At 38.5% G+C, this 27,334-nt stretch overlaps 1 protein-coding gene across 1 annotated transcript; it reads right to left on the minus strand.

Annotated features, from left to right (window-relative positions):
• RPP30 (ribonuclease P/MRP subunit p30) lies at positions 1 to 26,901 on the minus strand. The gene is made up of 11 exons (XM_070432724.1): positions 26,813 to 26,901; positions 24,272 to 24,327; positions 23,342 to 23,398; positions 22,873 to 22,947; positions 21,000 to 21,071; positions 14,361 to 14,450; positions 7,175 to 7,291; positions 6,579 to 6,608; positions 6,121 to 6,158; positions 5,648 to 5,727; positions 1 to 1,791 (listed from the first exon to the last, which is right to left on the minus strand). The coding sequence occupies exons 1-11, from the start codon at positions 26,892 to 26,894 to the stop codon at positions 1,682 to 1,684; spliced, it is 807 nt and encodes a 268-aa protein (XP_070288825.1). The 5' UTR covers positions 26,895 to 26,901; the 3' UTR covers positions 1 to 1,681.
• Between the last annotated feature and the right edge of the window lie 433 nt (positions 26,902 to 27,334).

The following is a 27,334-nucleotide window of genomic DNA, read 5'->3' on the forward strand; positions in this document are numbered from 1 at the left end:
GTCAGTCAAAATGCTTTATTTTAGAACCATCATGGTTAATATATACAATATATAAATACATACGAACATATATATGTATGTGTGCGTAAAATAGTCGTCTACTTCTATTTTGCCAAAGGTTTTTTATTGTTGCTTAATTTTAAAATCTGGAAGAGTTAAAATTTTATCAAATGTCTTGCTAGCATCTATTAAGATGATCCTGATTTTTCTCATTTGACCTATTGATATTATAAAGTACATTTAAAAGAACTGAAATATTCTTAGATTCCTAGAGTAAATCTCATCTTGTCATGGTATACTCTGTTTTGATGGTTTCCCTTTATCAATATTTTAAAAGTATCTACATTCGTAAGCGAGACTGTTATATAGCTTTCTCTTTCTGAAATCTTTTCTCTGACTCTGTCCTTTTTCTCAGTTAAAGAATTATTTATATCAATACAGCAAAAGTGCAGGTATTTGCAAAAAGGCTACCTCTACCAAATGCAGTCAAACCTTGGTTCTCCAACATCTCTCATCTTGAACAATTAGCTTCTCAACCAGACAATCCTTTCATACTATCAGATGCTATCTAATGGCTTGTATAATTATTCATGTGTCTCTCAGGTGATAAATGAGAGGACGTGCTAGTATGAGTCAGTTTTCTGTTAAACTTCACACTGTCAACATCTCAGAAAATTGTGCTGTGAATATTATTGAGTTTTTTTTTCTTTTGTTGCTGCTTATTATTAAATTTTCGTTTTTTTACCCTACATTTCATTTCCTTTTTGTTAAATTTACATTTATGTCCTCTTTGTTTTTAAAGTGTTTATTTATAGATTAAACAGTACACTAGACATGTACTGTATATAAGAAAGGTTAAAACAGAAAATCATTTGGGGGTCTAGAATGGATTAATTCAATTTACATTACTTTTAACGGGGGAAAAAAAAAAAAAGATTTGATTTTTAAATAGGCTTCCAGAACAAATTAAGTTCTAGAACTGAGGTTCCACTGTATAATAATCCTGCTCGTAATTGCTTTGATATTCTTAATAAAACTACTAGGAGAAATCAATATCAGGTTTTCAGGGGCTTCCAAGTCAAAGAAGTGAATCCTATTTTCAAGGACATCATGGGGGTGAGAAGCAGCAAAGGAGGAGGCCAAGCGTGATTTCAGGTGCACTTACCCTCTCCTTCCACCAATTTTGTAACAAGTCCTGTTAGAAAGAACTTTGATCTGATGAATAAAAGAGGCTTAAAACAAAAATAGATCAACTAAAAGCCAATCCCTTAATATAAATTTTAATAGTCCATAAAACTAACCACTTTTTGAGTAGTAAGGTTAAAAAATGTATATCAAATAAAGCAGAAAAGCATGAGTTTTTAAATGAACAAAAGAGTCTCTTGAAATATCGAAACATCTAATTTAATTATACCTGCCATTTTTATCAATTACACCAAGAATATAAGCTAGACTCTGTGTTCTCTTACACTATCTCAAAATTCATTTAGCTCAGTCTTTTCTTAAGCGCTTCACCCGGTTTCTTTTGTTAGTTTAAACGCCTGAATATAAAATCGTTTGTAGAGATACCGATTTCTAGCTCCACGTGAAAACAGCAAATCGTGCAGAGGTTTGATTTCTGTTGTGGCTGGTGGACTATGAAAGGGAAGACGGGAGTGTCAATAGAGCCTGGGAGATCTTTTCAGTCCTCACACTTGGCTTTTTTGGAAGCTGGAAGAGAATCATCATTTCCTTCCGATGGCCGAGGTTTCTTCACGGTGGAAATAATTCCAAAAGCAGTTTTCCTAGTTTCTACAAAACAAAGAAGGAAACCAGTGCTTGAAGTTCAGACATGATTTAAAGAGGTAGATGAACAAGTATCACCATGTTGCTTTGACTGACAGCACTAGTAAATGATAAAACCATCATGAAGTACTGAATGCTGATGGCATTTAGTGTTATTACCCCTCCCCTGTCCCAAATATACACACATCAATATATCACCAACATCTAATTCATTCCTAAGGATTACTTCAAGGGTAAAACTGCACGGCAGGTTATCTCTAATGGTTTGTCCATGGCATCTTATACAGCCAGAACCCAAGTCACAGACCCTAGTGCAGCAGATGCTTTACATATGGGAGAAAGATGGATAAATCACCAGAGCAAGTACAACCGTCAACTGTACTTCCTCCAGTGTGTGCTCACTTCATTTTACAGCATGTACCACAGCTGTCATCCCTGCTAGATCATCAATGTACCTCTGAAGATTCCACCATATTTATTGCCTGGTTATGTAATAGGTGTTCAATAAATACTTGAGTTAATGAAGAAAATGAAACTCACATGTTTATCGATCCCAGAGATTGGTGATGATGAACAAAAAAAAAAGATTATTAGATGTTTAGGTCAGATTGGCAGCAGAGTTCAACTTAAATTTAGCCAACTTGTGTTAAAAATCTACTAGTGGGCCAGGCACTGTGTCATCTATAGAGGATATAAAAATGCCTAACAGTGCTTCTTCCTACAACACACTGAGATAAGTGTACAAGGGGCAAATATAACAAGAATTAACTCTGCCTGGATAAATCAAGGAAGGTATCATAAAAGAGGTGACTCGCTCTAGCTCGTTTGGCTCAGTGGATAGAGCGTCAGCCTGTGGACTGAAGGGTTCCAGATTTGATTCCAATCAAGGGCACATGCTCAGGACGCAGGCTCAATCCCCAGAGGGGGGTATGCCAGAGGCAGTTGATCAATGATTCTCATCATTGCTGTTTCTCTCTTTCTCTTCCTCTCCCTTTCTCTCTGAATCAATAAAAATACACATATGAAAAAATACAAGAGGTGACTCTAGAGAGGAAAGAGGGGGCAAATGGAGAAGAAAGTATTCCTTTCCAAAGCCATGGAGAGAGAGGGGGGAAAGAAGAACCTAGTATGGTTAGGGGACAACATGGCTGGTGTGAAGGAAGAATGTGAAAACATCAGGGAGAAATGAGGCTGGCAGAGTAGCTTGGGAAGAGCTATAATACCATGTGAAGAGATTAAAACTTAGTCCTTAGGAAGTGAGAGGACCTAGGGAGAGATGCATTAGCTATGAAGGAGGTAAAACCTAAAGAACTCAATAAACATAAATTTAGTTAAGAATTATTTATTTCAAGTAATAAAAGTAAAGTCAATTTTAAAGAGCTAAGCGTTACCTTTTCATTTGTAAGGATTAACTTGACAAGTCTACTATATTTTTGTCAGTTATTTAAAAGCATTTTAATATATAAAAGGACAACACTGCCCTTGAGGTCATTAAAATGACAACATAATCAGAGAGCCTCAAATTAAATAGAAAGTGCCAATGATTTCCGTTTCACCAAGGGGAAAACGTATTTAGAGATGTTTATCTGTATCACTATGGGTTAAGCAAAAATCTAAGAATCAGGTAAATAAATAAAAAATATAAAAATTAAATTGTGAAAACCAACACTTTGTAACAAAACAAAATACATTTATTTTCAAAATTGTTTTGGTTCCATCTCAGAAATGTTCAATTTTTAAATCACATGGATATTTACTTCTTAATTCAAACTTATAATTATAAATAAGACCTTTATAGTTATCAGCTAAAGTGTAAGTCTTTTGAAAATACATTTATTTTTGTAATAGCAAGAAGTTACATTTGTATAGGGCTTTAGTTTTCACATACAGGGATTGTCAAGGAAAATCTACAACTACCTCTAAAGCACTTATTTATGAGTGCACTATTTTGTCCAAGAGGAATTAAGTCAGGTGTGCCCAACAGGTCCATCTTGGTCCAATGGCTGCTTGAAAACACCAACTTCATCAACCACTGGCTGGATCCTCTGGCCCTGAACTTCTTTCTTCTGTCCCTTCCCCACAACCTCAGAACTGCTACTCACTGGTTCCTGGAAACCTATAGGACCCATCTAATTCTGAATCCCTGCAGCAAGACTTCCAATGCTGAAAGCCAGTTACTGTGTGTCCCAAGTTTTCTGTTTTCAAGGTATCCATTCTTGCACTGCTTTCAGTATTGCCCTCATGAGAAGGTTTCCAGGCGCTCTAAGATCCCATTACCATCTTCTGGTAGGGCTCCAGGGCTCTGCTGTCCTTAAATGCGGCACTAAGGGTGATACAGATGCCAGCTGGAACTTCATCAGTGCAGGGGACAATACTGAGACCTTGCCTCAGAATCCTTTCTTTCTTGCAATGTAACCTAAGGCTAAATTAGCAATCTTAGGAATACACCACACAACTTCTCATACTATCCCAATGTCAAGTGAAACCAGGGTGACTATAATTTATCCTCTAGATGTATGGTTAATTCTGCAGGACAAGCATAAACTAGGCCTATCCTGGGCACACTAGAGTGAATGGCAATGCTACCTGAAGTCCCCAAGTAATTTAGTTTAGCTACTATAAAAGCCCAGCTTTACATAGTTAAGTTTTTTTTGTTGTTGTTATTTTTTTTTAAGGTAAATGCAGAACTTCAGATTTTTCCCTATTTTTAAGTTCCCCTTTCTTGCTTTAGTCTACTTTGGAACACGAATTGTTATCCAAACTCTTGATGATTCCTTACATTCATTTAAAATAGACAAAAATAACCAAAGTGTGAACCAACTGTTCCCTAATTTGAAGAAAATTTCATCATTCCCAGAGCTTAATGTGATGGGGTCTAGGCTACATAATACAACAATCTCATACTAAACATTTTGAAACCAAAAGCAAAATTATGTAATTCATGGTAAGTCAGTACAGTAATCAAGTCTCTCAATGGAAATCAGATCACTAAAATCTAGACACAACACACAGGACTTCAGTAACTTAACTAGTATGTGTATGCCAAATAACTTTGTCAATACGTAGCAACTTATTCTGAAGTTTAAATTCCTCTGGGTGATATCAAGTAAATTGTTTCTTGACCCTACCATTAGTGCTAAAAATTTCAAAGAGAATGAAAATAAAACAGAAAAGTCTCAACTAAAAAAAAATAAAACCTCATTTTCATTCTTCAAAATCTAGGCATACCATATACTTCTAATTTAATTTTTATCATCTGATGAATGAGAAATTCAATGGCTTCTAGTAGTGATTAATGTGAAGAGAAAGATACATGTAAATGAAATGTGAGTAAAAAATGTATAGTCTGCACATACTTGATCAGGTGAACAAAAAATGAAAAAAGAATCACAAGCTGTAATAAATGTGAAGAGGTACAATTTGAGTTTGTTAGTTGGGTTTTTACAATGCCTTTGCTGTTTTTATGTTCTTAATAAGTGGCATAACCTATTGTTAACATTTCAGTTCTTTAAAACAGTGATTTCCAGGAGGGAAAGTGTGCTCCTATGGAGAGGAGGGAGGAGAAAGGAAGAGTAGAAGCCTATCAAAATACAGGCAGGGACATCCATGCAGAGCTTCAAAGGATGCACTCAATACTCATTTCTGTAATACAAACTATTCATTCCACAAACTCTAGAAAGTAAAGCCTGAAGCGAAAGATGAGAAAGCACTGCTGGGTATGGTTAAAGCAGGCTGGGAAAAGATGACCCTAAAGGAACTCTGCAGGGAAAGATAATAAAAGTGGATATGGCGCAATGGTCTGATAAAAATGACTGGCTCCTCACGTGACCACTGGATAGTTTTGTTGGAAGAACTTGCTCACCTCCATGGAGAAGCGCTGCTCGGCAGTTGGTAGACACTGCAGCCTTGGCATCACTTTCAGAGAGTCCAAACAGCAACCCTCTGTGGGGTCGTTAAGGATTTTAACCGAGTCAGCCAAGGACAGGCGACTAACACAAACATAACCGACAATGTCAACTCACCTGGTCACACTGAGAGAGAGACTTTAATTCTATCGCAGTTCTTAGCCCAAATGGAACATGCTTTTGAAAAGAGTCGCATTTAACTAAGCCTTTTAAATATAGTCCCTCATTCTTGTTCTCCTTTTTCTCTCTCACCCTTAGTCCAGAAAACAAAAGGATAAAGCTATCTAGAACCTGATGTAATTTTTTTTAAATTAATTGGTAAACCTACAGTAAAGAAAGGTTAAGAAAAATATCTTGTTAAAGTATATCATTTCAAATTCCAATTTTCCTAAGAGAAAATTTCAGTAACTTCTGACTCAGAAAAGGATACAAGTTTGCCACATCATATGGACCTCTTATTTCTAAAGGCTAAAATAAAATGAAACAAACAAACAAACAAAAAACAGACATGAGTCCTGCTATTCATAACGTTTCAAAGACTTCATCTACAGTGAATTAATAAGATGATTAAGTGTCTAAAAATAAGGAATTCAATTGCATAAATTTAAGTTTTTATAATTTTGATTGTTTTTAAGTTTCTGAAAATATAAAAGAGCCTTAAAAAGCATTCTATAACAGTATAAAAAAACCTATTTATATAAATAAAACTTGAAGCCCAAAAGAAATGGGGATAGATTTTACTCTTCAGCAATTACAATGAGCAAATACAGTTAAAATGAAAACATGCAATAAACATTCATTATATTACTGTTTTACTTTCTCCCCTAGAAACTTTTCCAAGTTTTATAGCTTGAAAAGCAAAAACAAAATACGTAGTGGCAGACTTACCCTTTCTGCAGCACTAGATATAATTACATTCTACAAAACAGAAAGTGATCAATATTAATCTTAGAGGTTCAAAAAAATTGAAGAGTCTTATAATACAAGTAATCAGTATTCACATTTTAACATTTAAAGGCTCTATAGACACCAACTTCTTTTCAAGACAAGGTAAGTAATTAAAGTGAAAGAATAAAAAGCCCTCATGTCAAACTAAAGGCAGCGTATAATAAGCGGAACAGGTTTTCCCAACAGATCTTAGAAAAGATGAATTCGTTTTAAAAACTAGTTGAGAAGGTCATATAAACTAAATTCAACTCACTGATGACAAAAACTTATTACCTACACTATTCTTTTCAGTGGCTAAACTACAAATTCCTTATGGAAAGATAAAGGCTTTCAACACATCTTTCCCTCCTTCACATTAATCTTCTCTCATTATTTTCTTCCCCTTAAAACTTACAGAGTTCATTGAAATAGGAGAATTTATTCCTGTGCCATGACAACTTTCTTCTTTAAGGAAAACGAATCAGTTTGATAATCTAGTGGATTAATAATAATAAACTGCCAGATTTGAAAGATATCCTACAATTAGGAAACCATACCTTTCCTTTGCAGACTTGCATCAAATTGAGGGCATTGGAAATTGTGTACCTTCTCATTGTGGAGTCTTTGATAGCTGGGCTGTAGACAAGTTCAAAGCCCACACCTCGGTCAATTGCCTTCAAAGGAAATAAAGAAAAATAAACTTCAAGGATAAACACACACTGTCCTGCTCTATTTTCACTTAAAGTTCTCTCTCACCTTCTTCTATACCAGGGGTCCTCAAACTACGGCCCGCGGGCCACATGCAAATACAAATATTGTATTTGTTCCCGTTTTGTTTTTTAACTTCAAAATAAGATATGTGCAGTGTGCATAGGAATTTGTTCATAGTTTTTTTTTTAAACTACAGTCCGGCCCTCCAACGGTCTGAGGGACAGTGAACTGGCCCCCTGTTTAAAAAGTTTGAGGACCCCTGCTCTATACTCTCCACAGCCCACCTCCTGCTTGTTGAAGTATAGCTTTAAACAAAGGCGAATTTATGCCCAAATAGCATCATCCACAGAAGAAAACAGATCTGTCTCTATCTGATCACAGAGTTTATCTTAGCTGTGGGGAGGCTGACTTTATATAAACAGGAATCATGAAGAGGTTATGGTGAGCAAAGTCCCAGTGGAGTGGCAAAAAGGCTGTTATTCCATGAACTACCAAAAGAAAAGAAGAGATGTGCTCCCTATACTTAGGGTAAACTATTTGCAAACAAGTAATTTGACCCCAAAAATGAAGAAACTAAGAAACGAAGAGCTGAAAAATTTCCGAAGAACAGGGGTGGAAGGCCTCTTAGGTAAGTCATTTATTAGATATCTGTTGAATGAAGGAGGACAAATAGCCATGGTTGAGTGTTATGTGTTAGGCACTGTGCTAAGAGTCTTATATATGTATTTGGCCCTTACAATAACCACTATAAGGCATTATGGCAGAGATTGCTAATTGCCCCTGACATCTGTTCTCCACCTTTTCTTTAGTGAGTCCCTAATTTTAAACTGTATTCATGGATGTCCAGCAAAAAAGACAGGATGCTCTTGGTGCCACAGTTAAATGCCCACCCCATTTTTCCTGCCCAGCTTGTACATCTTGAGAGCTGGTATAATGCTTCTTTGTCACTCACAACTGCCCTTTATACAAGTGTTTAATATATTTACATTCTAAGAAAATAAATCGTAGCTTATGAAAAAGAGGCGATGTGATCATGCTGAATATCCATCATAAAAGAAACCAGGATGAACTTGGCAAACTGAAATTCAGATAAACCAAAGACACCTCCTTTAGCCATATTCTCAATTATTCCCCTAGCTATTTCTCTTGACAAAAGTACTAGTTAGCCAGAGGATGCCAGTTTTTTTTCTCTTCTCATCTTCTAGTTGCTGATCTAAAACACATGACAGTGGGCTGGAGAAGAGGGGAAACAAAGGATGTGGATGGCACATAGAAGGACACATAGAACTAGATGACCAGGTGCCTAAGTATTCTTAATTGTGACTAAAATTTCCCCCCCACCACACCATAGGGACCAGATCAAAATTAAAGTTGTTTTTTTTTTTGGAGGGGGAGGGGGAGAGAAAAAGGAATATAATTATCAGCTTAATTATTTTTTAAGAAAAAAGTTCTGATTGTGATCTTAAGTACATCAGTCGTTTACCTTAAAATTGCTAACAAAACTGAGACAGAGAAATTAAAGATAATGTGCTACTGGAGGTTGTGAACATTCCTTTCATAACACTTTAAATTTTTAGATAAAGTATAGACTCATTACCAGGGCTCTTGCTTCTAAGACCATTTTAATGAAAATTGCTTTAAGCTCATCAAATGGTTGTTCCTAACAGCCTTTCATAACGAATGACAGTGCCTGTGTGATGGCTTTTGTTCACTTCTCTGACCAAAGGTTCTAAAACAGGGAGATTTATTTACTAATGAGAAATAACGTGGCAATGACGTTGCAAACCAAGGGCGGATGTGTGATACTTGAATCAAGAGATACTGACGGTGAAAAAAAGACCAAAAAAAAAATATCGATGGTAAAATTCCAAGAACTAAGCTTAACAGAATGAAGAGAGAAAGAAAATAGGGAGTTGATTACTAGGATAATATCTGAATTCCCTGTTAATTTCATAAAAATCAGTTATTTATTGAATTCAAAGGATGACACCCTTGGTGTATCACTCTTTAAGACAGGTAATTTGTGCCCTAGCCAGTTTGCTTAGTGGCTAGAGCGTCAGCCTGCAGACTAAAGGGTCTCAGGTTAAGTTGCAGGCTCGATCCCTGGCCCTGGTGGGAGCACATGCAGGAGGCAATGCGCTAACCACTGAGCCAAAACGGCAAGGGCTATCATTAGTCTTTTAACTTTATTTCTGTAGGGTTTGTTTTTTTTTTTTTTTTTGCTATACAAAATTTTGATGCTGGCACTGGCCCAAGCATTAGATCAATGAAGTACTTAACACATTTCAGTTCCCAATATATGTGTGATAAAAAAATAAAGTTTATAGAGCACTCACACCCAATCAAGTATATATGGCATGATTCCTGGAACAACCAACCTCACTGCTTCAGACACTATTTACAGGACATCTCTCAGTGGGGACTAATTGGACCATGAAGATAGAAATGGATTAGGGTTAAAGTGCTGAGGGAAAACTATCAGAAAGAGAGCATAACACATACAAACACCGAAAATAACTCAATATACTTGAAGTCATTGTTGAATGGCGATAACACTGAAAAAAACATCAAAGGGAAAGTAAAGGTATGTACTGCTTAAGAAACATTCTCAAAACCCGAATTCATAAAGATTATGTTTTAAAATATGAAATTATTGTGTGCTTAAAGAGCTCTGCTATAAAGTAATTTTCCATAGCATTTCCCAGTGGTGGGAAATGACAGCAGGTAGAATAAAAGCTTGAGTACAATTGCCAACGCAAGCCTTTGTGAGAGAAGTCTATCTGTGTGAGTCACACACTACCTGAGTTTCAATTTCAATTCCATTATAGTGGAGTAATTCAAGCCCTGACCCTAAAGCTGCTGGGCTAGAGTAGGTGTAAAAGTGCTTAAACTATAAATGCTAAATAATTAGAAGTCATTTGATTATCCGAGGAGCTAAATTCAATTTTTTAAAAACCTAATTATCACATAATAAATGTATGTGACTCCCATACTCTAGACCACTGGTCGCCAACTGGTGGTCTGCAGACCACTGGTGGTCCGTGAGGTCCGAAAGATTGGCGACCGCTGCTCTAGACTCCAGAAGAGGTTTGTAGGAGTCTTTAGAAGGAATTACATCATTGAAATTATGGTGCCCCAAGCATGTGACGATTACAAAAGGAACAAGAGCTATGAATTATACAAGTGAAGTGCTTTCGTATACCTGAGCCCGCCTTCATAATCCCAAACTTCTAGGCCAGGGGTGGGCAAACTTTTTGACTGGAGGGCCACAATGGGTTCTTATACTGGACCCAAGGGCCAGAACAAAAGCATGGATGGAGTGTTTGTGTGAACTAATATAAATTCAAAGTAAACATCATTACATAAAAGGGTATGGTCTTTTTTTTTTTTTTTTTTTTTTTTAGTTTTATTCATTTCAAACGGGCCCGCCCGCGGGCCGTATTGCCCACAGCTGTTCTAGGCTGACAATACTCACATGGCTTCTAGCCTCTAGGTAAAAGACTAATGAATTCCCTGTTTTAATCTCCCACTTTTCACCACCATAAAAGAAAAGAGCACAAACCCAATCCAAATGAAGATCTATGCTGTTTCCTCATGTGCCTAATGAAGGGATCCTTGTAAAGCCAACCTATCTATCCCCTTTTCATGGCCAAAGACAAGTTCATCCTTAAGGCCAAAGGAGCAGGCAAGGACCAAGACTTAAGGCTGAATTGTTAACCACATTCACTCCATGTTCTGTGCTTTCATGGTGAACATACTCCCCTACACATACAGCTCCATATCCAGATTAGATATTATCAGATACAAATAATACATACACAGCTATCCCAACTATTATTTACCCTGAACAAGCAGCTGGACATCTCTTACCATATGTTTCCAGCTTCCTCTCTCTTAAATGGGAACTAGGTGAATAAATTCATGGGGACTCTTCTTCCTGACCAGTTCACACTGCAGCCTACTTCTATATTAGGTAGACTGAAAATAATCTCGTGCAGTCCTTCTCTCCACTCCATCATCTAGTTTTTATTAAACAACATATGTAAAATGTTCACACCAGATTTTTTAAAAAGCAGACACTGTGTTAAATATTGCATATCCCTCTCACTTGTCAAATTTTCACTTTTCAGAATTCTTAAATTGAAAAATGTGGGAATTAAGCCAAAAATATCATCAAACAGCAGCAGCCTTCCTGAATTTACAGATGAATTGGGGGGTGGGATGTCCTATTGCTGCTGCCTTCTTATGCCATCCCAGTGCCCCACTTCCCTCACCTGCCAACACTGACTACGGGCTAATGACTCGGACAAGCAGGATTTGGCCAGGTTCCCCAAGCTGCACTTTAATATGCTAGGCTAGACACATATTCATCCAACTGAGAAGTTTCAGGGAGGACCCACTATAGGCACAATGTTGGGATAATTTAAAAAGGATGCCCATGACACAGCTGGTGCTCTCTGGAAGCTCACAGTCTGGATTGAACAAAGGGCACTTTGGTTTGAGAGCCCTCACCAAGCAGCCATTGGGAAGCTCACCCTGTGTGGGACATAAGGAATTGTGTGCACTGCTGTCCATCTACAGATTTGGCCTCAGCATCACAGGCTACTACCTTCCCCCAACAAGGACACAGCAGTGCTATATGTGGGCTGACTCAGGCAAAGCCATCTAGAAAATAGCCTTCCTAGCTCATTAAGGTGAAGAAGAGAAAGGTAAAGGGCTTTAAGTTTAATAGCAATTTACAGAGCCACTGCACTGGCTAATGCCAGGGGATGCCTTTTATACAGCAAAGGGATTGGCAGTGTGAGGCTTTGGCAGACTTCTAGAGCCAGAGATGGCGACTTCTGGAGAGGAGCCACCTGTGAGGCCAACAAGACTGTTGTAGGCCTGGGTACTGGAGGAGGCTATGCCTTTTATCACAGGTAGCTGGGGGCTCACGTGACAGGGAATCAACAGAACTGTCTGGACACTGTGAGTGAAGAGCTCAATGGCTTCTCCTTGCCAGTCTTCATTTCACGTCTGCTAAGTAGGCTGTTAACACAGATCTCCAACTCTTAAACTGTGACGATTCAGGTGTTTTGTTTTGTTTTAGCATTTACTTATTTATTTATAAGCACTGGCAAGAATGTGGGGAAATGATGATTTGAGCTTAAGCAAAATTGTTATATGTTCAGTACTCCTCTCAATATTTATCAGAAAAGAGCTGTTTTATAGTATTCCCTTCAAATATATGACTTTAAAATTTTGGGTACTTTTCAAGTACAGTTTTAGTAGCACATTTTAAGGGGCAGAACATAAGCCAACTAAAATTTTTACACACTGAATTCAATTTTTCCGCACCACATAGATCAATTTTCTCATTGTCTCCCCCTATTCTTGGAATCAAGCCAATTCCTTAGCAGCAGAGACAGGAAAACAACTTGAGGAGGCTGTGATTCTACAGAGACAAAAGAATAGGACAGTTATCTACCTTGAAAAAATAGATTAAATTTTTAATTTTCCAATTCTGACAGGATTAGGTATATAACCTGGATTGTTTATTAAACTCTCTTTCTCCTTCCATAACACTTTCTGAGAATGGGAGACTAAGCTTTGGAAGCCCCTCTTCCAAAATAGCATCCTCCCCCTTCCTAGGATCTGGCTGCTGATGAAAACAGTTAACAGCTGTTAGTGATGTGAAATACCACCTTTATGACGGAATGAGACTCACAAGACGGCATGACAGATGGAAGAGGAAGGGTAGGGAAAACGAGAATTATGTAGAAAGGTACTGAGAAAAATTCTATAGCAGAGGGAGGAACAAAAAGTTCCCAGAATGCATGGCTCCCCTCTTAGATAATTACAAAGGTAACCCGGCTTTCGTGTAAACCAGCTTGCTTCAGTGCAGCTTTTCATTGCGCATGGACCTTTCCATGCATGCCCTCCCCCAGCTCACTGGTGCCTCAGGGATCCCCAACATTATTTCCCTTCCCCTTCTTTCTTGACTTCTGTCCCCTTAGTGTTCAATATTCAGGCAGTAAGTGTCCAACACGGTTAGCGTTCCTTCCAAGAAATATCCTTCATAGATTTTGATTTGTAAAGCCTTTCAAAAACATCTTCATAATTTACTGAAATTTTTATTTTATTTTAAGCTTTCTTTTCTCGTTTAGTCAGTTTACAAAAATAAAAATCCTCTTAAAAACGCTTAATTAACCCCCAGCCCAGTGGTCGGCAAACTGCGGCTCGAGAGCCACATGCGGCTCTTTGGCCCCTTAGTGTGGCTCTTCCACAAAATACCGACTTCTGTGCATGGGCCACGAAGTTTCAATTGCACTGTATGTGCGTGCCCACACGTGGTATTTTGTGGAAGAGCCACACTCAAGGGGCCAAAGAGCCGCATGTGGCTCATGAGCCGCAATTTGCCGGCCACTGCCCTAGCTGGTTTGGCGTTTGGCTGAGTAGATAGAACATCAGCCTGTGGACTAAAGGGTCCCAGGTTTGATTCCAGTCAAGGGCACATGCCTGGGTTACAGGCTCGATCCCCAGTAGGGGGCATGCAGGAGGCAGCCAATCAATGATTCTCTCTCATCATTGATGTTTCTCTCTCTCTCTCCCTCTCCCTTCCTCTCTGAAATCAATAAAAAATATATATATATTTTAAAAATGCTTATTTAGCCCTAGCTGATTTGGCTCAGTGGATAGAGGAATTGGCCCGTGGACTAAAGGGTCCCAGGTTCGATTCCGGTCAATAGCAGGAACCCTGGTTGCAGGCTCGATACCCAACCCTGGTTGGGTGCACGTGTGGGAAGCTACCAATCAATGTGTCTCTCTCACATCTATGTTTCTCTCTGTCTCCCCCCTCCCTTCCACTCTCTCTACAAATCAATGGCAAAATATCTTTGGTGAGGATTAACAACAACAACAACAAAAATGCTTATTTATCACCTAGCCTTTGTTTTTCTTCATCTAAGAGCACTGGTTTCTTCTGCTCCTTGTCCAGTTTGTTAATCTAAGTTTCTACAGATTCAAGTATAGAAAGGAAAGTATAACACTTACCACATTAATAGGGGGTCTTTTGAAGTAAAATGGTAGTTTCTCTGTTACAGTTATGCAGACTAAATCCACATCTAGATGTGTACAAGCAACCTGTCAAGAAGAAAAAGCAGGTAAGCTCTTTTCTGTGGCTCCTTGGAGGTGGGCTGCTGCTTCAGGATGAAGGTGAACACCTCTTTCCCAGCCACTGGCTGCCAGGGGCTCACTGAAATGGATGAGGAATGCAAACGTCTACCTTTTGTGAGAAGCGCATGGCCACAGAAGTTTTTGCTGATGTTCTGGGTGAAAAATGAAAGAAGGGGTATGTGGTTTGAATCAGTGGTGAGAGCAACAAACAAGGTTTCCTCATAAAGCAGGGAGTCTTGACCCATTGCCATATCCACCTGCTACTGAGTAAGGCATTCCTGTTATACACCAAGGAGGACTGGAGAGAGAAAGCACAAATCTGTTCGGGGTTGCATTGTGGATGCCAATCTCAGTGTTCTCAACTAGGTCACTGTAAAAAAAAGATATTGCTGGTCTCACTGATACTGCGCCTTGTCATCTGGGGACCAAAAGAACAGCAGAATCCACAAACTACAAAATTTCTCAAAAGATGATGATGTCTGCATAAATGTGTGAGAAAGCCCCTACATAAAGAAGGTAAGAAACCTTGGACCAAAGCACCTGAGATTCAGCGTATTGCTACACAAACATCAGTGTATTGCTCTGAAGAAACAATGTACTAAAAATAAATAAATAAATAAAAATAATAATAATAAGGAAGAGGCTGCAAAATATGCTAAACTTTTAGCTAAGAGAACGAAGGAGACCAAAGAGAAAGGCAAAAGAAAAATTGGCACGTTAAGAATAGGAATGAGGTCAATTCTGATATAAAGAAATATAAATAGACATTGCTCACTCTAAAGGTGTTATGATGGCTCTGCGTTGAAATACAAAGGCAATGGTCAGCCATTCCTGCAAGTTTGGCTTGAACGGTTTAACTGTAATCTGGCTGAAGCAGTGTGATATGTCCGCAGACCTTAAACAGTCAGGGCCTAGAGACCCTTTGACTCATGGTCTGCTACATAAGGATGGGCTGCTAAGAGAGGTTCCATTTGTGGAAGTATAGATTATTCTAGAAAGGGAAAACTAACTGAAATCCAAAAAAAAAAAAAAGCCAAATGCTCCACTTTTCCCGTAAATCATTTATTTCTGTGCTAGGAATTGTTTCAGGCCTGTGGTTCCTACTTGTCTATTGAACGGCTGAAAAAATACGAACACGACACTACCAATGGCATTTTGTTCAAATACTAATGAAAACAATCTTCATAAATGGTCAACACCGAGCTGTTACAAATCAAATGACACTGAATGCATTTTTCAGATTTAATTTCCCTTCCCTTTCTTCTAATTTTTGCTATCATTTGTTGATCAATACTCCAAAAGAGATTTGAAACTGCTTACAAAAGCTGCATGCAAGATGAAATAAACAGATAAGAAAATCAGGACAGAAGGAAAATAAATTTGAGGAAAGGTTACTAGTTTAAGAGTACAAGCCAAAAGACACTGCTAGAAGATGAATATCTGGCTCTGATTTTCCATTATTTGATTTACAGTGATAAAAAGTACTGGCTGTTTTGAACCGTATTAAACATAAGACACACTCACAGTTTTGGTATATACAGAATCCATGAACAAATTCACACTGCCAGGTGGCTATGCTAACAAACCAATATCAGGGGCAGAGACCAAGGGAAAGGACCGAGTAAGGAAGAGGAGTAAAGAGGGGGTCACTCCTACCCCCACCCAGACTTCCTGGCTTTAAGACAGTCCTAGTAACTCAGTAAGCCTGGGAAGTAGTGCTGTTTTGGCAAAAACACTTGGCTCGTTAAGAATCTGCCCCATCCCAACTGCTACAGCTGCCCAACTCATAAAAGAGTCATTGAAAATTTAATAAGAATGGATGAAGAAAAGCTCTGAATAGTAGATAATACAAGTTCAGCTGCTTTCCAACATTCTTTAGTAGTAACTATCACAATGGCAAAGATAAAAATGTTCAGGAATACACTGCTAACACAAGAATGAATAAACAGGTACTCACAGGATCCTTACTTCAGTACAGAGTCTTAAAAAGTACTTTAGCAATAGGTATCAAAATTTTACTAGTAAGTGCATACACCATCAACTTCACCTACAGGAATGTATCCTATTGGCTCTAGAAATATATTCTATAGCAATGTACTCTACAAATGCTCAGGGATATTAGTACAATGATAGTCACTGCAAACACCAATCACAAAAGACTAGATGCAATTAATCATGTATCAATTTCATTTCAATAAATTATATATAGTCCCTTTTTACAATGGAATATGCTGACTCCTAAAAAGGAAGAGGTATATCTCTAATTGTCATCAGGGACCATCTACAAGATATACTGTTAGGTGAAAAAAAAAAGCATGGTGTTACATAAGAAGAAAGGAAGGAGGGAAGAGAGAGGAATGAAGGAAGGATTAGGTAAATAATATTTCTGAGAAGACACAGAACTGTTAGCAGTGCTTGCCTCAGGAGAAAAGGGAGAGGAAATTTTAGGTGGGAGAAAAGTGTACTTTCCAATGCTTATCTATTTGTACTGTTTGAAGTTATTATCATGAACAGAAATTATTTTTCACAAAAAAAGCCGATTCATTTAATTTTAAGTCTGCTGAATATTCTTCCCCAGACCAAAGCTAAATTAGCCTACTTATTACTTATGTATTGGTCATCTTCTCCTTCTTCTATGTAACTGGCTAATTAAAAACTATCCCTTGTTGGTTTAAGTACATGCATTTTAATAAACTTTCAGTAAAAAGCCAGTTCTACTTGGTTCCCTTTGACACCTCAAACTTAAAATGTCTCAAAATGAATTCTTTTGCTATTTAGCATTCTATTAATCCAAGAGGTACTACCCTGACATCCATAAAAGGGACTTGGAGAGAACTATGAATCCCTATCCTTCTGTTCTCCTTGTTTTATAAAATAAAAAATGTTTGCATATGTATGTGCATTTTCAAGAATATTCTTTCCTTAAGTCCTCATAGGAAACCTTGGCCAAAGAAAAAGAACTGATATGAATTCATATACAACCTGCCAAAACCACTATAATAAGATTTTTAACCATAAATATTATTTGTATATGATTTAATCTTCTTTAATGATTTAGAAAGTACTTTAATGTGAACAATGCTTTTATTTTATGGTTATCTAAATGTATCAAGTGAACATTTAGATTTGGATTAATAGAAAGCTAAGTAGCAAGAGAATTCAGTTTGAGACATTTTAAGTTTGAGGTGCCTCCTGCATGCCCCACACTGGTGCACTTTTCTAAAGAATGGATTTGAGTCTCCCATATGGCTCAGTGGTTGAGCGTCAACCTATGAACCAGGAGGTCACAGTTGGATTCCCAGTCAGGGCACATGTCTGGGTTGCGGCTTGATCCCCAGTAGGGGGCATGCAGGAGGCAGCCAATCAATGATTCTCATCATTGATGTTTCTATTCATCTCCCTTTCTCCTCTAAATCAATAAAAATATATATATTTAAAAAAAGATTACCAGGCCCCACTCCCAGTGATAAATTCAGAAGTAGGGCCAAAGCATCCTCATTTTAACAAATATCCCCAGCAATTTTGAAGCTGGGGGAGCCACAAGGACTGTCCTGAAAAATAACCCCGTTCAAGAGCCTGAGGTACTGGTAGCATACTCTACAACAGCAGTTTTTAAAGGGAAGTAGGCATGGATTTTGGAAGCAGGAAGCAAATAGAACTTTTATTTCCATCTATTTTTTAATTCACTCTCTTAAAACTTGTTTTGTATGTATCTTACCTTTTACAGCACACTGTTATAATGAAGTATGCAAATAATTTATAAGAAAATAAACATATGCCCTAACTGGTTTGGCTCAGGGGATAGAGCGTCAGCCTGCGGACTGAAGGGTCCCAGGTTCGATTCCGGTCAAGGGCATGTACCTTGGTTGCGGGCACATCCCCAGGAGGGAGTGTGCAGGAGGAAGCTGATCGATGTTTCTCTCTCATCGATGTTTCTCACTTTCTATCCCTCTCCCTTCCTCTCTGTAAAAAATCAATAAAATATATTTTTTTAAAAAGAGAAAAGAAACATACATATATTGGGGATGCAGCCTCAATGCTTATTAGAATTGATAGGGTGCACAATCTAAATAGTTTGTAGACAACTAGACTAAATAACCTGAATTCACCTCAACCTAAATCTTTAAATCTAGTCACTTTAAATGGGAATAAGGAACTCAGAAGCTCCTGAAGCTTCTCTGAAATTCTCTGCTACATTCCCTCCCCCATCCCAAGAAGCCCTGGGAATTCCCAATGCTATTAAGGTGGTTAGATTTTATACTACTAATTGTTAACATATGTGTGTTATGATTATCTTAGAGACCTTAGTTTTAGATTATATCTACACCTTTTAAATTAATCAACTTTCAAACCAAACAAATGGAATCAATTACAGGATACAACCTCTTAAACAACAACTGCTTGCATTTGTCCTGATTCCAGACCATGAAAGACTTTAAAAAGCTTTTTAAAATTGATTGTCTATAAAAAACAAGGAGAGCCCTAACTTGAATTGTCTTAGAGAATGGGTAAGATTTGGACACATCAGAGGAAGTTGTTCCAATTTTAAAAACGGTTTTTATGTAACATTTTTAGTATATCTGTATAATCAAATTCAAACAAATACTGCGTAAATTATTTGTAGCTTTCTTCCCTCTTCTAGAATACTTGTTTCACTCACCATCATCAAACATATATTATGCTTTTAAATTCACTTTTTGAATAGTCTGAGAAAAATAAGTAATATGATAAACAACTAAGATAAAATTGCTGTACGGAATTATAATGTATTCTAAAACCTAAAGCCCTAGCTCTACTACATACTACCTGAGATTTAGAGCAAATCACTTAGTCCGAGCCTCAGTTTTCTCTCCTATAAAATGGGGAGAGTAACAAATATGTGTCCCAATTATCCCTCAGGAGTGTTGTATTAAAGGTAAAAAAAATATGTAAAAGTCTTTTGAAGGTAATATAAAATGTATGTCTTCCAGCCATACTGTCATGTTTTAAGGGTTCTGTTTCTCTAATCACCAGTAAATGGCTATGGAAATGTAAGTTATATGCTTACATTTCTAAATCAATTTTGAAAAAAAAAGTAGTACAAATTGGGTATATTACCAGCTTTTAGTGTACAACATAACTGAACTGTTATTTAATAACAAAACTAAGTTACTATTTAACAAATTTGGGAACTGCCCACAGTCCTTATACCTACCATGGTGCCATCAATTAATCAGAATCTCCTGTGGAACTTGAAACAAACAGATACCAAACTCAATCCCAAACCTACTGGATCAGAATCTACAGTGGTGGGGGCTGAGCACCCTGATTTTAAAAAGTTCCACAGGGGTCTCTGATGAATATGTACCACTCCCCTTTACTGACCTCTTTTTCTGAAACAAAATTGAAAACTATTATAATTGAACATTTTATGAAAGGAGTCATCAAAAACAAAGTTATTTATAGATAAGTTGTGCTGTTCCTCTATAATAATATACACATTTAAGAATTGATTAAAAAAAAAAGAATTGATAGTAAGCCTGGAAAACTAAATTTACCACAGGTAAGTCTTCTTTGTCAACAGCTCCATCTACTGGATAAACTTAGGCAAAATCTTCCTATAATTTTAGAACAGACTTTGCTTAGAAATGAACTATGCTGTAAAATTAAAACATCGAAACCAGTACTTCCCGCTGCAATATACCTTTGGTGGATATACGTTTTGCAGATGGATACTTTTTGGAACCTAAAGACAACATTCAGAACTTTCTAAAAGTATCTATAGCTCATTTTACAATGTAAAACATATTACTGAAAAACTATATTACAGGTGATTTTTTTTTCCTTTTCTGTAATCATTTAAAATGTCCAGTATGTTCTGTCTTAAATTGATAAAAATGACCATACCTTGTTATATAACTTTCCCTCCTGAAAACAATCACAGATATAGCAATTTTAAAAGTACAAAAGGAATTACATTCACAAAGGCTCTCAGATCAGGAGGGGGACAGGATCAGCAGATGGCTGACTGTGGAGAATTTCTAGAAGACCGATGCCTGATGTGATCCTGCTGGCATATGGGCCACACCTCTCAGCATGCAAAGGAGAAAGATCAGACAAGTGGGAGCTTTCACGCCACAGTAGAACCTTATGCCTTTTTTCCCTAACAGGCAGCAGCAACTAGTAAGAAGGGCAGAAATTGAAGTGATTTTTAGAACTACAAAGAGTGAGACTAACATTTACTAATAGAAGTTTCTAATGAATGAATGAAGCAGAGATAAAGAAACAGGAGAAAACTTGATGGGCTGTTCAAATCTGAGCCCATCAAATGTCTAGCAGGATGAACAAAACAAAACACATGCCACCTAAAGACAGTCTGTGAAATTCCAGAACCGTAAATGAAAAATCCAAAGTTTCCAGATAGGGCAAAACAGATCATCTACAAAGGCAAAATATATCATCTACAAAGGCATAATAATGAAGACGTCTTTTAAAAAATAATAAACACTGTTTTCTTTTACTTAATCTGTTACTTACATGAAAAAGTTTTTCTGTCTTTGGGAAAACTGCAACAATATCATACAGCCGGACCCTCGAAGAAGTTGCTCTCTAGTAATAAAAAGAATGTTGTCATACAGTAACAAAAACAATACCCATGGGATTCTGCTTGTGGTTTGGCTGCACACCTAACATGCCGCTGACAGTTTTGCTTTGCTTTGTATGTTGGCAGAGAAGACTTTCTAAGCACGTGATACCAACACCCATTCCACCAACCTTCTACCTTCCTTCGTACATTGTTACACTTGTATCAAACATTGTTTGCGATACAAAAATCAAATTAGACAGCCCTTGCTTTCACAAACCAGTGGAGGAGTTTGTCAGACACTGATTAGAGCCTGTTGTGTGGACACTAGGGGTACAGAATCATTTAAGGCATATGTCTGCCCTTCAGGGAATTCACAATTTTGTTGGGAGACAAGAAATACACTTGACTCAGTGTGAGGCAATTAGGTTCACAATGAGAATACTGTTAAATAAAAATTAAACTGCTAGATGTGCAGGAAAATACCTGAGAAACCAAGGACAGAACGAGAGAAGTATATCAGTTAAAGACAGCTTATCCTAGCTCTGTGGTCGGCAAACCGCAGCTCGAGAGCCACATGTGGCTCTTTGGCCCCTTGAGTGTGGCTCTTCCACAAAATACCACGTGCGGGCGAGCACGTACAGTGCGATTGAAACTTCGTGGCCCACGTGCAGAAGTCGGTATTTTGTGGAAGAGCCAGTATTTTGTGGAAGAGCCACACTCAAGGGGCCAAAGAGCCGAATGTGGCTCGCGAGCCGCGGTTTGCCGAGCCGCAGTTTGCTGACCACTGTCCTAGCTTATCTTCCTCCCATTAAAAGCTGAAATTCCTCAGGACTGTCCTAGACCTTCTCTTCCCACCTCACACTTGGACCAGGGAGTCTCATCCACTCCCATGAATTAATTTATTCTCTACAAGGTGACCACTTCCAAGTCATTATCTATTAAGATCACTCTTCTAAAGGCCATGCCTTTCTAACTGCCATCTGATAGGCTCCATTGGAACTTTTACAATAACCCACCATGTCCCTAACGCCATGCCCTCAAACCTGCTTTTCTTTGTATGTCCCATCTCAGCAAATGGTACCACCAGCTACTTAACTGGCTGCTCAGGCCACACTAAGGAGTCATCATCCTAAATCCAATTAACCACCAAATCCCATCAATCCACCCACCTGGATGCTTCTCAAATCCCCTTAACCCCCTCTGATCCATTCTCTATAATGCAAACCTCCCTTGGTTAAGATCTGCTCACCCAGACCAACCTCCCTAACCTCATCTCAGGTTAGCCAGCTTAGTAGGCTCAATCCTAGTGGTGGTGTTCCAGTTCCCAGAACACACCATGTTTTCCTTGGCTTCAGGGCCTTTGCATAATCCCTCCTGTCTCTGAGAACACTCTCTCCCCCACTCAACATCTATGTAACACTTACTGATTTTTCTGGCCCCAGTTTGAACATCAACTTCCTCAAACTGTCCTCCAGAGCATTCTTTATTTACTACCGCCACCTTTTTAGCTATTTCTCACAGATTTAAAAGGATTGTGTCTGTATTATTCACAGCAATACCCCTAGCACCACCGTATGTCTGGTTCATGTGAGCTCAATGACAAACAATTGCCCAAGGACTCATAGATTGTGGTAGTCCTGTACATGTGCCATGAGTAGAAGAGATTCTGTTATATTGTGTGAATTCTGAGGATGGGGACAGCAGGCAGGTGTCATGCACAGGGGAGGGGGGGTGTAAGAATGGGTGAAGTTGAAAAGCAACACTTTCAACATTAATCAATCAACTTACAAGTCCAAAATGAGAGAAGAAAGGTAATTAACTTACCAAAACATTGCAGTGAGATGGATCCGAAACAATAATTGTCAGTCTAGTTAAAATTTTTATTGGTCTTGATTTTCCCTATAATCAAAAACATACCATCAGAAAAGCAGAGAATACAAATGACTGATTTTCCTCTTTACCAGTGGAGGCATTCATTAAAAAGACACCAGCAATAGGGCAGTAAAACCCAGCCTTCATGCTCAAGGAATTTATATTAGAGCTAGAGAAAAAAGATGTATGTTAAGCTACATAATGAGATAACTTAAAGGTTGTAGGACTTCAGGAAAGAAGATCACCGAGAAGTATGGAATTGATAGTAAGGGAGAGTTTCACAGAAGAGCTGGGTCCTGATGGAAAGGTAAGGCTGGTAAGCAGAGGAAGGGGCATCGCAGGGTAGAGAACCATACTTATCACTGGGCGTGTCTGCATCGAAAGAATAGGTATTATGCTTCTTAAACAACAGAACACCTACCTGTACAATTGGCAAAGTTGTAAAGAGTTCTGAAACAGCAACTGGTTTTTCAATTTCCTACAACAAATAATAAACAGTTACTCTAGATTATACATGTTAATGGGACAAAGCGTAATGAAAAACTTACTAGGGGTTTGCAGAAAAGATAATTTAAGAAAAGAAGTAAGAAAGCTAATTTTTGGTATTCAGAAACACTAAATTAGCTTTTTTCTTAAAAAAAAAAATTAAAGAAAGCTGAAGAGCAGAGAAGCAACTGTAAACATCAATGGACGGGAAGGATGAAAAGTAGTTTTTAGACTGAAATAATCTGTAAGGTACAGTTGTTGGCCTAAAGAGAAATACACACATTTACCAGTATGTTTATGTTAAAGAGTTAAAAAATCGCCCTAACCAGTTTGGCTCAATGGATACAGCGTCGGCCTGTGGACTCAAGGGTCCCAGGTTCGATTCCGGTCGGGGGCATGTGCCTTGGTTGTGGGCACATCCCCAGTAGGGAGTGTGCAGGAGGTAGCTGATCGATGTTTCTCTCTCATCGATGTTTCTAACTCTCTATCCCTCTCCCTTCCTCTCTGTAAAAAAATCAATAAAATATATATATATTTAAAAAATAAATAAATAAAGAGTAAAAAAATCAAATATTGTGATTATAGTCAGTCAATAACAATGCACTTTAAAAAAATGACTATTGAATGACTTAATTAACATTAAATCAACTTTAAGACTCCTCAGAGCATGTCTATTATGTCACAAAAAAACTATTATTTGCACAAATATGCATCAACTCAACTATTATAAAATAAGAATAGTGCACAGAGAATGCATTTTTTAAAATTGCAAGAAAATATGCTTACCTGTAGGTTCCATATTACCAATATAAATATAAATAATTATAAAAACTGGTTATTATTAACTTCAGAAATTATATTTTACCTGTTTCTTTTCCTTAAATTCAACGATGTGATTGATGGCAACAACTGAATAGCCAACTGAAAAGAAAAATGGAACATTCTTCTTAAATATAACAACCTCTCTTTCCTTTACCCACAGTCCCATCCCTCTTCTAGATGTCAAGACTAGGAGGAAGTTTGCAGAGTGGTATGGGCTCTGATGTCAGACTGCCTGCTTTCAGATCTAAGCATTACCACTTACTACAAGTTTCAGATTCTTCGTCTGTCAAAAGGGTGATAATAAAAGAACTTAAGATACACGTCCTGAGGATTAAACGAGATAACACACGTAGAGTGTTTTAGAACAGTGTCTGGCACTTAGTTAAGGCTTTGACCTCTGTGACATACTATTAGCATGAAACTAAACACCCTTAACTTTGTGTGTCTCCTTTCCATCTATCATTCTCTTTGATATTCCTTTTTTCATTTCATCCCACCAACTTTATACTTTTTCAGCCCCACCTTTACTCTCACTCATTTTATTTGCTTTTTAGCCTTATTACTTCCTTTTGAGGCCCTTTTCCTGAGGGGAAATGGAGTAATGATGCCCTCACACCACTGTCCACTTCTCTTTTGGAGCTCTCCACCATCAAGACTGGGAACTCTTTGAGGCCAGGGCCTTGCGCTATCAGCCTCAACACAGAGCACTGTTCTGGGCATTAGACTAAAAATATGTCTAAATCATATTTTCAAGTTATTTTAACATCAGTGGGGGTGGAGGGAGTAATGAGAGGACATGAAAATATAATGCATATTAATGCCAAAATAGTGGGCCCCCTTTCCTCAATTTGTCCAACTTCCTTCTTTCCTTCCTCACGCAAACACTGAGTATCCATTACATGACAGGCCGTCTGCTAAGTGTTAAGAATACAGAAAAACCAGAAGATAAAAGAAACTTCCAGTACTTTGTGCTTCACCTTTCAATCAAATCAACCAAGCCCCATCAACACACCCCAGCACCATTCTTCTTTACCATACTCCAAAGTCTGCTCTACGTTTTCTTGTTATGCCCACTCGGGAAACCTTTTGGCCACTAAACAATGTCCCTACTGTCCTTCGGAAATGTCAACTAGATTCAATTTCTCCACAAACTTTTCCTAGACGACTCATCTGGCATCTTGGGATTACTTTCCCAATGTCTCTGGTGTAACTTCTATTTATATAACTTATTTCTGAAGATTATTGGTTTCTTACATCACATCATAAACTAAGAACCAGGGATCTGTCTTCTTTATTCTTTGAAAATTGCCACTCACCAAACAGCATCCCTTTATCTTTAACTAAAATTGGGGTGACTTTCTGTCATGTTTCATTTAATTTTAATTATATACATTGGGTAACAATGTATAGACATTTTATCATATCTCCTTCAAGGATATTTGAAATTGAGGCAATTTTCTAAACAAGTCATCGTTTTCTGTATTTTTAAAAAGGTGTACGGCTTATTAATTTATTCCATAAGCAATAAGTGAGTAATCGCTACCTGCCAGGGCTGCTGAGTAACTGTGCTGAGCACAAGAAATAAAAGAATGAATAGAAAGACATGGCTGCTCTCTATGTATCATGATTCAGTTACTAAGGGAAAAGCATCCGAAAAAGGTTAGTTGAAGAATACAAACTACACCCAGAAATTTTGATTTTAAAGAAACCACCAAATAGTAGCGTTAAATGGCCCAGATCATCATGTCCATCGGCTTCCTTTTACTGGAGAGGAAAGGATTCTCAGAGAGACAATGCTAATTACTGGCAGCAATGGAAAGACAAAAGGACAAGAAGAAACGGTGTAACCCACTTTGCCAAAGGCTGGTTTTATCCTACACTACCCTCTGAAAAGTATGACCAGCTCTCACAGGGCTGAGAACTGAGAAATCCTGCAGAAACCTCTTCATTTGTAAACCCTTCTATCCCCACATCTAAGGAAGAAAAGAGCTGTCATGATTAGTTTCAATAATTAAAACAGGTTCTTTTCTCTCAGGGCTTTGCTTCCTTGGATTCAAATATGAATCCGGCGTTCTGGCCATGCTGCTACCCCTCACCCCCAATATATCCTCTCCTACCTACCCTTTCTATGAATATTATTCCAACCCTCGCAGCCCCCTGTTCCCGCTCCCCCACCCCCGACCCGCCCCGCGTCTCCGAGCCCCACAGTACTCTCCGTCCATGCACTGCTCGCGCGTTTGCTCCGACCCAGTCGTGAAATGCAGACAGGGGTGTGACATTAAGAGCACTGGTGTCGATTACACTTGGAAGCCCTGGCTTCTACATTCCATCAGCTGTGGGGCCCTATACAAATCCTCCACCTTCTCATGGCCTCAGTTTCCTCAATTTGCATGAAAGCAGGAGCTAGACTGGGTAACAGCTTCGAATTTCCCGCTTTAGGGATCCAAACAACACAGCAGCTTCCAGGGACATCCCAGAGACCCGGAGGCCCGGCCTTGCCGAGTCCTTCCAGAACGTGGCCCGACAGTCTGGGGGACGGCGAGGCCAGGCAGGCACTGCGGCCCGCGAAGCCAGGGCGACTCACGGTGAGCGGCGTTCTCCACGAGCCCGCGCAGCGCCTTCAGGTCCGAGCCCGCTCGCAGGTCCAAATCTGCAAACACCGCCATGCTGGAGTCACATGACCGCCCCGCGTGATCTGCGCAGGCGCTGAGCCCGCCCCCGAGGCATGCTGGGATTTGTAGTTTACTCAAGCATCTGGACCCTCCCTTCAGTTGATTGTAAGTGAAGGTTCCCAGGCGTTTGCTTCGCTTTCAAGTACCAGCAAAAATTAGTGTGTCGAAACCAACCACCTCATTTCACTCCTTTGTGTTATTCTGAATGAGAAAGTTTGCTTTCCCCCCAGAGGTGTTCACAACTCCTACCATTCCTCCTATTACATGGTAGAAAGTAATTCTTACGAAATAATTGCGAGCATTTATTGAGCGCCTGCAATAAACCAGAAACTCTTGCTAAGAGCTGGAAATGCTTTTTTTAAAAAAGACATAAGTAACCCTTTTTTTCCCTACCTGTAAAGTCCATGCTATTGTTTAAAATAGGCTCAACGGGA

This window comes from Myotis yumanensis, unplaced genomic scaffold, assembly GCF_028538775.1.
Source record: "Myotis yumanensis isolate MYYU_CA2020_CCGP unplaced genomic scaffold, mMyoYum1.0.hap1 SCAF_13, whole genome shotgun sequence".
Taxonomy (NCBI): Eukaryota; Metazoa; Chordata; class Mammalia; order Chiroptera; family Vespertilionidae; genus Myotis; species Myotis yumanensis.

Bases quoted from the DNA above. Each gene is read 5' to 3' on its own strand.
- RPP30 (XM_070432724.1), bottom strand. From the start codon at position 26,894: ATGGCGGTGTTTGCAGATTTGGACCTGCGAGCGGGCTCGGACCTGAAG. The intron at 24,328-26,812 runs GTGAGTCGCCCT...TTTTCTTTTCAG, and splicing joins CGTGGAGAACGCCGCTCACC to TTGGCTATTCAGTTGTTGCC. The intron at 23,399-24,271 runs GTAAAATATAAT...TATTTGTTGTAG, and splicing joins AATTTAAGGAAAAGAAACAG to GAAATTGAAAAACCAGTTGC.